This window comes from Danio rerio, chromosome 17 (genome assembly GCF_049306965.1).
Source record: "Danio rerio strain Tuebingen ecotype United States chromosome 17, GRCz12tu, whole genome shotgun sequence".
In the NCBI taxonomy this organism is placed as follows: domain Eukaryota; kingdom Metazoa; phylum Chordata; class Actinopteri; order Cypriniformes; family Danionidae; genus Danio; species Danio rerio.
The window spans coordinates 55,628,964-55,640,000 of NC_133192.1; the positions used below are offsets into that span (position 1 = coordinate 55,628,964).

Consider the following 11,037-nt stretch of genomic DNA (forward strand, 5'->3'; position numbering starts at 1 on the left):
TTATGCAAAGTATATATTTTGAAAATATATATTTTGGGGGAAAACAATAAATCGTTTTATGAATGCTGTAATATTTAAATAATTCACCATTTAAAACGCGTGAAGGTCGTGTGACCATCAGGAAGAATGCAGCATCTCATTCCTAATTATGAGTAGGAAACTTCCCGCCCTACTCAAAATTCCCTCATATATATATACATGAATATATGTTCATATAGCCATATGCCTATTACATATCCATAAAGCACTGTGATGTAACCGCGCTCGGATCATATCGCAGTCGATCCACTCCAGAGTTCGTTTCAATCGAGCCGAGACCACCTCATTCAATTGATCTCGGAGCACGGATCCGAGAGCGATTGGTGGTTTCATATATGCCAAACGAAACAGGTTCCGAAACAAAACTGTAGGTGTGAAAGTACCCTTAGCATATCACTCAAGGTTGGTGGTTCGCCCAGGGTGCCATTTAGGCTAGAACCACCACTGTAAAAGTCTACAAAGTAATAAACAATGAGAGAACCTTCAATCAAAGAGTAAAAGTTTATTAATAAAATAAATGCACAATACAATTGAATAATCTTTCCAGTCTTACTCCACTTATCTCATGAGTTTTGCTTATCTTCAGTGTGGAATTTCATATGTTTCTTGAGCTGCACAGACTGTATGAAACTCTTCTGACACTGATCACAGGAGTACAGTTTCTCTCCAGTGTGAATCCTCTCATGCGTTTTCAAATATCCTGACTGACTGAAGCTCTTGTCGCAGTGTGAGCACTTGTACGGTTTCTCTCCAGTGTGAATCCTCTCATGTGTTTTCAAGTTTTCTGAACAAATGAATCTCTTGTTGCAGTGTGAACAGATGTGTGGTTTCTCTCCAGTGTGAATCTTCTCATGCGTCTTCAGATGTCCTGGCTGGCTGAAGCTCTTCTCGCAGTGTGAACACTTGTACGGTTTCTCTCTAGTGTGAATCATCTCATGTTTTTTCAGGTTGTGTAACTGACTGAAACTCTTGTCGCATTGTGAACACTTGTAAGGTTTCTCTCCAGTGTGAACCCTCTCGTGTTTTTTCAGGTTTTGTAACTGACTGAAGCTCTTGTCACATTGTGAACACTTATACGTTTTCTCTCCAGTGTGAATCCTCTGGTGCCGTTTCAAATAATCAGCTCTAATAAAAGTCTTCTCACACTCAGAGCATGTATACTTTTTTAGAGCATTGTGGATCTTCTGGTGAAGTCTTAAGCTTGACTGCTGCACGAAACTCTTTCCACACTCAGAACATGAATAAGGTTTCTCCTTCGTATGAACTCTAAGATGCATCTTAAAGTGTGAAGGTCTAGAAAATCGTTTGCTGCATTGACTACATTTGATTGAGTTCATGCGTTGATTAAGGTGTGTACCTTCAACTTTATAGTCTTCGCTCTTCTCATTCTTTTTATTGTCTGAAAATCAATGTAAATAATTTTTTTAGCAAGTCAGTAAACAAAAATCTTAGCAAAATGTGAAGTGAAACATTGCCAAAAACATTGAAGATACAAACACTCAAATGTTTTGCAGTTATTTAAAAAAAAAATAAAAAATCAATATCAGGTTAGTAAAGCATTACAGATCAGGACTTTTCATATGTAAAAATCAGAACAAAATATCTTTCACCTCAAATTATATTTAGCTTGATATAATATTTGTATAAACCATCTAAACATGGAAATAAAAGCCAACTCAGACCCAGTCCATAAATTTACAGCAAAAAAACTTAATTCAGTCTTTTAATACAAATTATGTTAATACGTTTATCTTGTTGTCAGGAATAAACACCTACCTGTTTGTTCTTCAGTATCTTCATGTGCAGTTCCGCAGGGTTCCGGATCACTGCTGTTTTCTGAATCACTCAGGTTCTCTGGACGACTCATGTTCTCAGTCTTAACAGATTTGTCTTCTTTCTGTTGTGAAATGTCTAGTATTTATAGCTGAACTGATGAGGAGGAGCTTCACTGCAGGAGGAGGAGCTTCACTACAAAAGAAAATAACAGAGTTTTTGTGCAACACAGTGTAAAAACATTGTCTTACAGTTTTTAAGTTTTAAAGCATTTTATTGTAACTGCATAATGCCATGGATGGATCAAATAAATGTGGTGAATAAAAAAAATTTAAATCAAGAGTTTAAAGATCATAAGCGGGAAAAGGTAATCACAGTCACAGATAAAAATATCCAGGATCAACAGACAGCTGACGGGTATTGCACAAAAGCAAGACGAGAGATTAAACTGGGATTCTCATACTAACCCAGTTGAATTTAGCCTCGTATCTGAAATTAAACTATAATATAAAAGTTACTATAAAAAATGTATTCTTTGCAGCTAGCCTGCTCCAGCACAATCTAACAACCAGGCTAAAGGCCCATGCACACCGGGACGCTCTTTGCTCACGTTTTCCATCAACATTTAACGCCTCGTGACTAAAAAAAAGGCAGCTAATGTGATCGTTCACATCAACGCCCAAAACAGCAAGCGTAAAATCGTAATTTTGTTAAGAAACGCCTCATGCTCGTTTTTTGTTTTGACGTGCCGCGTCAAACATTAATAATTTCTTCAACGCTAGAGCTGCAGCTGCTACTTGAACCATCCAGGCTTGTTCGAGTCGCCAGTAACTTCAACAACAAGCATGTTAACTTTCTTCTTCTGTGTTATGAGCGGGTGACAGAAGCTTAAAGTTGTGTAGCGCCATCTAGAGTTTCGGTCAGAGTTTTAGGCTTTATTTTTCCCGCTCAACTGTCATGTGTCCTTATTTTAATTTATGACAATGAGCAACAAGACATTATAAGCAAAATTTTATTTTGAATGGTGAACACCCTCATACGTCGTCACTAAATATAGAGCAGAGACTTTCTCAAACATAGCTGTTAGCCCATGCATTATAGGCTTATATTATAGAGAGAAATAGTTAATAGTTCAGCATGCTTTTACTTTCGTATTTTACACGATAGAAATGACATCCTGCCCTACTCATCATTCTCTCTTCATATTGCTGTACACAGTATATGCCTATGACTTATCCATAATACACTGTGATATAGCCTGATTCGGATCGTATTGCTTTCGCACTGCAATCGATCCGCTCCAGAGTTCGTTTTAATCAAGCCGACACCACCTCATTCAGGCGATCTCAGAGCAATTGTTTTGGCGTGGATCCAAGCGCGATTGCTGGATTTACTTATGCCAAACTAACCGGGCTAACTGGGGAAATAAGACAGGTTCCAAAACAAAACAGACAAGAATGAAGTAAATTTCCAGTACTATTACAGTATGAACTTTCCCAACAGTTATTTGATATATTTGTTGTGGAGTTAATTCAAGCCTTTCTACAACAATGAATCTCACACAATGTCATTATAAAGTTAACATGCGTTTAGCTTTGCACTGGTTTTGCATGGCAAATGTGACAGGATACATATTTATATACACTGCTGTATGGATATCCGTTATGTTAATGTACAAAATAAACCTGACTTAAGTCCATGAACCAGGATTGAAGCGTCTACTTTTATAATTTTACTGACATGCGGCTGTGCTGAAGAATTATTAAGTGATTTTACAGTTTTTAATAAACATGTTTTAGAAATGTTTTTATCTTGTAAACCCACACTGGTTACAGCTACTAATCCGACCAATCACAGAGCTTGCGCTTTTACGTCATTGCGACATGTATTTACATTTTTTGAGAGATGCCTGCCCACGCGAAGGCTGTGCCAGAGCATAGGCATGTGCTTTACACAGAAATATAAATCAGCCTTTACTTTAATTGCTTTTTGGGGAGGTCTCTAAACATGCTGTTGCTGTCCTGAGCCAAATGCCTTTTGGGAAATTCTCAGGACCCGACTTAAGCAAAGATTTTTCTTTCCCTCGATAAGGGGGAGCCCTTGCTCGACAACCTCCGGTTCTTTATCATTATTATCAAGCGTCAGTTAAGGGTAGTGCTTAATTTGTACCTAAACACGCCGGATCCAGAACCTCTGACATCTGATCCGGCACCTCATATTATCGATCCCCCTCCTCAACCGCCCAACCGTTCATGTTCACTTTCTTCCATGACTCCCCAACCCTCTTCATGTTTGTCCACGACACCCCCACCCCGTTCAATTTCATTCGTGCAACAAAACCCCCCCTTTCCTCAAGTAACAGGCTGGATCTGTTACCCCAATCTGTTCCTGGACCTCGCAATTCACAAGTTAAGCTCTGGTTAAGGGTGAACTCTTAATGTTTTTGCATTTCAACAGTCAGCAACACTTCTGTCACATTATTGTGAATAACCCTTGAAGTTGGCTTTATTCCAGAGAATTACATCTAACAGAGGGATGTCAAACTCAATTCCTGGAAGGCAGCAGCTCTGCACACACTAATTATGGCTTTAGTTGGACCAAAGAATGTAACTATGTTTAAATTAAACAATTCGCTTATGTTTGTGTATTAAAAATAAAAGTGTTGTGTTGGAAAAAAATAGAAAAAGTAAGTATTCACATTTAAACAGCTTGCTTATGTAACATGAATGAAAGGGAGATGTGTTGCTTCTGCAGTACTGCATTTTGGTCAATAGGTGGAGTAATATCTGCACATGCGCAGTTTCAAAACAACACAGGAAGTAAGAAGATTCAAACCACAACGATCACTCTCAGCTCGGCGCCATATTATGGGAATCAAAAGATGAAGATTACAGTACAAATTGCGAACGTGCACAAAGCTTTCCCCAATGTGGACACACAGGTGAGATTTTTTTTTTTACTTTTTATGTATTTATACTGAGGCTGTGACAACATTTGAATCATAAATGTACTCTCTTGTAATACTATGATGTGTTTGTGTGTAGTATTGCTATGAAATTGCCATGTTCCCTGTGTCTTTTCCACATTATAGACAGATAAATGTATAGTTTGTTTTGCATTCCTGTGAAATTTTATACTTGGTGTATATTTACTCCCCCAAAATAAAGTTGCTAACGTTGGTAGTAATGAATAGTCATGTTAGAATAGTCTAAGCTTTTCACTCATCAAAGCACACGTGCTGCTGATAATGTGACAATAAAAGTGATTTGATTTTTTATTTGATTTGATAGTCTTTATTTTAAATGAGTGTCAAGCGGTTTGTCGAGCTTGAATGCCAGTTTTGATAACTTACATAATATTAATTAAAATGTGGTGTTGGCACATTGTTATTTATTATTTAATTGTATTCAAGCCTGTTAACTTAAAAAAAAAATCTTGACAAGCATATGTGACACTTAAATAGGATGACATCTAGCATGATGACATATTTAATAGGGATGTAACGGTATTGTAAATACCGTCATACCGCAATATTAAATTTTTTCGATATTACCGAAGTCGCATGACTCGGTAAAACTATAGGTCTTCTGAGAAAATTTGCTCAGGCGAATGAAGCGAACGGGAGGTAGCTGAAACTTCATTTCCCATCAGCCACGGCGTGGCCATAATCCTTTGCGGTCTGTTGTCGCTACAGATCCAGTAATACGGAAATGGAGTGTGCTGCTAGTAGCGGAGATGAAAAAAAGATGGAAATGATCGAACCTAAAGCGGGTGTTGTCGCCGCGCGCATGCTGAATAGCGGTGCTGTCGCGCGCGTTCTAATCAGCTGTGTTGTGGCGCGCGTATTGTAAAGCGCCGAGGGGGGGTTGAGCGCGCATTCTCAAGAGAGGTGTTATCGCGCGCCTACTGAAGGGCTGGACTGGACGGAGGTTGTGTTGCGTCGCGGGGGCACTTTTGATCGTTTTGGAAGGGCATTTTCTATCCAAGACTAAAAAGGGCATGTACACTGCACAGGTTGAGCCCTATGTGTGCACGTGCCTGCAAGTTAGGGAATACGACTAATAACAGTCATGGGGACTGCAGAAACACAGCACACTGTTCAGATTGATGCAGACATTGACTTGTACCGCAAAGAGATCTCTATCTCACTCATGGTTTGTCCTCTCAAGTGGGGGAAAGACAATGCACAACGTTACCCCACTGCTGTCAACATGGGCCAAGTCATATCTCTCTTGTCCCAGAATCCTCAGTCCCAAATGAGAGGGTTTTTTCTGTTGCAGGGGACATTGTAAATACCCAGAGATACCAGCTTTTACCAGATTATAGTTATATGATAATTTTCCTTTAAACCCATCTCTATCTAAGTGAGTGATTAAATGTTAAATGTGATGAGTTTTCAACAATACTAAATTGAAACTTTATTTTTTTTTTACATGGTTTAATAATTTTTTGTTATTAAAATTGAAGTTCCTGTTTCAAAGCTAACAGATAGATGGCTAATTTGTATGTCATTGACACTTTTGGCACTTTTTTGGAGTATTTTCAAAAGTTTTTTTTTTTCCTGTAAATGATTCAATAAATACCGTACCGTGACATTCATACCGAGGTATTACCGTACCGTGAAATTCTGATACCGTTACATCCCTAATATTTAATGTAAGCTTTTTTGTTTGGTCATCTAACACGTTTAAATTTTTAAGTTTAGTAGTTGTCTATGTATATTATTATATTTTATTATTTTAAATCTTTGCTCACTCACATCTATTTTCTCCCACACAGGTTTACAGCTCAACCTCTAAAGTCCCATATCTGGCTGAGGAGACTGTGGATCACCCAGGTACTATGCCTTTAGATGCCTATACACACATTAAAATGATGTACAGTAAAAATTACTAGTAATTTTAACTACTAATTATTTAGTAAATTACTAATAGTCATTTCATGTTATTTAGAACATCACCAGTGGAAAAAAGGTGTGAATGCATCCTCAAAGCCCCTAAGTGAGGGAGTACATGGTTAGCTATTTAATGTTATTTTTTTAAACATTTTGTATTTTCCTCTTAAACCAATTCCTCCTTTCTCCTTTGATCTGTTGGTAAATTTAAATTTTTTTACCTGACTTTTTTAGGATGCTGGGCATGATGAAGCGCAAACCTTGATGTGCAACACCACCTTATGAATCTACAGTAGTTACATTAACATTTAGCAGACTCTTTTGTCTAAAGTGACTTACAATTGAGGACACATTCAGCAAATCAACAAGAAAAGGCGATACACCCAAGATGTGCTAATTATACAAAAAAAATTAAGAATTAAGAATGCTTCTACATGTGGTTTGTCAAGCCCACACACCTGTGTGAAGCAGACTTCATGCACAATGTTTTGGTTTTTAGATATAGAGTGGTGGTAAGAAAGTGTCTGGTGCAAATGTGCATAAATGGTGCAAGTGTCAGAGAGATGAATGTGTGTAGCTATTGCATGTTCTGTGATGGTTGGTATAATTTATGGTGTAGTGCTGATCGTGTTACTTTGCTTTAAAATGTTAATCTTTCTTTGAACAACTGAAGTGTTATCTGCTTTTTCAGTGTAAAGAAGGTACAGTATAGTTTACAAAAGAAGACTTAATTTTTCTAAGTATGTTTTTGATAAATCAATTGAAGGCAGAATATTATTTTTGAATGTTTTTTATAATATATGAAAAGTATTATTTTGAAAAGTGTATTTTATGATGTTTTTGTAAGCATATTTTTGTTATTTTTTTGTTGTTGTTTTTTAAACAGCAATATAATTAACTAACAAACTAACTAAATAATTAACTAATTAACTAAATAAATGAAAAAAAAAATTAAGTAATAAATAAATAAATAAATGGAAAAAAATCAGTGGAAGGACACACACACACACAAAAAAAAAGGTGGCTGGCTGGACCCTAGGCGACTTGCGCGCCCAGTCGTCCAGCCAATCTAAGTTTTTGCCTTCTCCTCGGAAGGACCCCCGTCTAACGCCGTAGTCCAGCAGCAGCTCCTCCCCCATGGAGATGTCCCGAAGGGCGCGGAATAGAACGCACTCCCGTGGCCCCTGTGGCAGCGTTAGAAGTTTCACAAAGGGTCGCACGTTGTTGCGGTGCCGGGAGTGGTTCATAAGCCTTCCGAAGGTTTCCATGCCCGGGTGACAGGGGCAGGGCCAGGACTGGGCATCCAGGCAAAGGGTCCTCCCACCAAGCCCTTTAAAGAAATACATGTTGGAGGAGGAGACACGGGGGAGGGCCTCCCGTCTCCTTAAGCCCTCCTCGTGCGACAACCATGGTAATCACAAATAATTTCTCCTTTTTTAAAGGGCATGGTGGTGACGACTCCTCCGCCTTTGTCCCCAACGGTCTGGATCTCCAGTCCTTTCCAAGACTGCTGGACCACCGACATGACCAGCTGCTGGTCACTGGTGACGGCGGACAGCGCCCTCGAGAGCTCCCACTCTGCCAGGACGCCGTCCACCGTCGGCACGCCGGTGGTCCATGCAGTCTCGGCCCTAATGGCACTCTGCACCCGGGCCAGGGAAGGCTTCCGGCCCTTCCGGTCACTGCACTGCTCAAGGAGATGGCGCGTCCGGATTCCGAGCTGCTCCCCCTCTCCAGTGATGGTAGTAGCCACGGTCGGTAAACCCGATCGTGGCTGCCTCCGCCCTACTAGGGGGCTTCCCACCCAAGCCTACCGGAAACTTGTCCTGAAAAGCCCCCCAATAACGAGGCGGAGGCAATGGAGGGGGCTGCAGGCCAGAGGTGAACGGCCTCTCCTCGCCAGGTGGAGCAGGCGGCTGAGACAGTGCAGCTGGAGGAGAAGCCGAAGCTGCAGCCGGAGGAGAAGACATAGCAGCGGTGGTAGCGGGCGGCGCGGGCTGCCTCTTGACGTACTTTGCTTTCAGGCGCAGGACGTCCTGGCTGGGGTTAGTGAGGGGGAGTCCTGACGCTCCCAGGAAGAAGCATCCCTTGTCCTCTGCCCCCGGAGCCCGAGCCCTAAGGCAGAGCGGCCGGATGTGCCTGTAATAGCATTCCAGCCACTCCTCCTCTTTCCGGCTCAGGCTCACGGTTTTCCCGGGAAGCGTCAGGATTACAGCCTCTCCCTCTGGCCGCCTACCCAGCCACTCCCGCACCCTAAGCTCCCTGACGCTTCCAGGACCCAGACGGTGCAGCCACATTAGAGTGGCAACGCAGAAACTGCGAAAATCCGTCTGGGTCCTGGGAGGCAGCTCGCACCGCTGGCCGAGGCGACGGGAGACCTCAGTCATATCCGCCTCCATAGTGGACGGACATGTACTTTTGCTGCCGCTGCTGAGTGTAATGGGCTGCTCCGCAACGAGGAAGCCCTTGGCCCCGAAATACTCAGCCAAGGAGCCCAGGTGGGGTCCTCCTGCACAAGGCCCCGCACCTCCGCCAGGCCTACCACCCTACCCTCTTTGACAAACCTGGCGCGCGACTCCAAGGCACGAGCCACCTCCTACAGGACCAGGGCCTCCTCAGCGCCGCTCATGCAGACCTGCCTCAAGTGCCCTGAGAGGTCCTCCTGAACCGTCAGGCACCCGAGGCAGTGTACAGCAACGCTATGGTCAGTGTTGTCCATCGTCGTTTCGAAATAGTTACCTCAGGTCGACACGGTGGGCGGAGTCGTAAGCATATTTTTTAAATCATTTATTGTTGTCAATTTATTTCATACTTGTATTACTATTATTTTATTAGTATTAATGTTTTAACTTATTGTAATAAGTGAAGATACAGATATTTTATTAGTATTAATGTTTTAACTTATTGTAATAAGTGAAGATACAGATAAAGACAGTATTTGGATTTTGACAATCATTTTATTGCTGGAAAATGTGTAAATCTGTAAAAAATCTATTGAATAAACTCAATGAAACGGAAAATGTTTTTTTTTATTTGGTTAAACATAACAATATCAATTTTAGAATAATTGAACCTATATAACTACATTGATTAAAGCTAAATTATAAATGTTACGTTGATTGAACTAAACAACATTACATTACCTTTATGTAACTAACTTAAGTTCACTAAAATTAATATTCTTTCTTAAAGGTAACTTAACTTGGTTACGTGGAACCAGTGGACAAAAAAAAGTTAATTAACGCCAATCATTTTTTTGAGTGCAGTTTAGTTCCAACCCTAATTAAAGACACCTGAACAAACGGAGTCCTTCAGGCTTGTTTGAAACCTATAGGTAAGTGTGTTGGAGCAGGGTTGAAACTAAACTGTACAGGGCTGTGACCCTCCAGGAATTCAGTTTGACATCTCTGATCTAACAGGTTGGAAGTGTTCTTGAAGAAGACTTCATTCCACAGGGAATGCATATAATGGATAATTCAAAGTTGAATGCTGTGCGTACACTCGAAAATACATTGGGCATTCTGAAGTTCAAGTTCAGGAGGCTCTGATTCCAACAAATGCAAAGCATTTAAAATTTCAGTTCTACTGTCTTAGTGTTACAAGTTTAAGTAGCATGCTGTAACATTTAGGTGGGAGGGTGAAAAATTAAATACACAAAGAAAAAAAGCAAACATCAAACATAACACTTAGCATGCTGTATTTTGCATGTTTGTTTAGAAGCCTGTGACCAAAATGTTGAAGTAGAGGATGGTATTGATGATGGACCACATCTCCCACAACCTTGATGCATGCCATTACATAGACCTGATATGCAGCAAAACCTAATTTCAGATATATTTTAAACCTTAAAGTATTTGCTTTTATATGATTTATATAGTATTTATATTTATACAAATACTAACTCGCCAGTGCTTTTTTGCTTATCCAGTTAAGAACACTTATCCACCCTGCTGAAAAATCCAGCTTAAACCAGCCTAGGCCTTATCATTTAATCAGCAAACCACAGCTTTGCAGAGCGACAAAACAACATGTATTAGATTGTTATAATATCTGTATATTTGCAGTTATATGCTATAGAAACACTTGTATCATTTGTACCCCAATGTTATGGAGGAGCAATCGGGTTTTGACTGTGTTAAGTATTCAGCATTCTATTGGAACAATATAATTTAATGCTGAGGTTTTGTCCAGAACCACCAAATCATTGCACCAATCACACCTGCCACAGCTGACAGTCATCTGGACACACACACACAGCAGAAACTCATCATCATTGATTACCTGGACCATTTAAGCCCTTAGTTTCACACACATTGTTGAGTGTTGTTTAG

At 40.4% G+C, this 11,037-nt stretch overlaps 1 protein-coding gene and 1 long non-coding RNA gene across 2 annotated transcripts; one reads left to right on the top strand and one right to left on the bottom strand.

The window, feature by feature from the left end:
- Positions 1-521: 521 nt before the first annotated feature.
- LOC101884037 (uncharacterized) lies at positions 522-1,933 on the bottom strand. Its single transcript, XM_017351870.4, has 2 exons — positions 1,816-1,933; positions 522-1,438 (listed from the first exon to the last, which is right to left on the bottom strand). Exons 1-2 carry the CDS (start codon positions 1,904-1,906, stop codon positions 603-605), a joined length of 927 nt encoding a protein of 308 aa, XP_017207359.2. The 5' UTR covers positions 1,907-1,933; the 3' UTR covers positions 522-602.
- Positions 1,934-4,624: 2,691 nt separating this feature from the next.
- On the top strand, positions 4,625-7,638 carry LOC141378391 (uncharacterized). Its single transcript, XR_012392952.1, has 4 exons — positions 4,625-4,753; positions 6,592-6,649; positions 6,765-6,827; positions 6,941-7,638. It is a non-coding gene; the product is annotated as an uncharacterized lncRNA (long non-coding RNA).
- Positions 7,639-11,037: the final 3,399 nt, after the last annotated feature.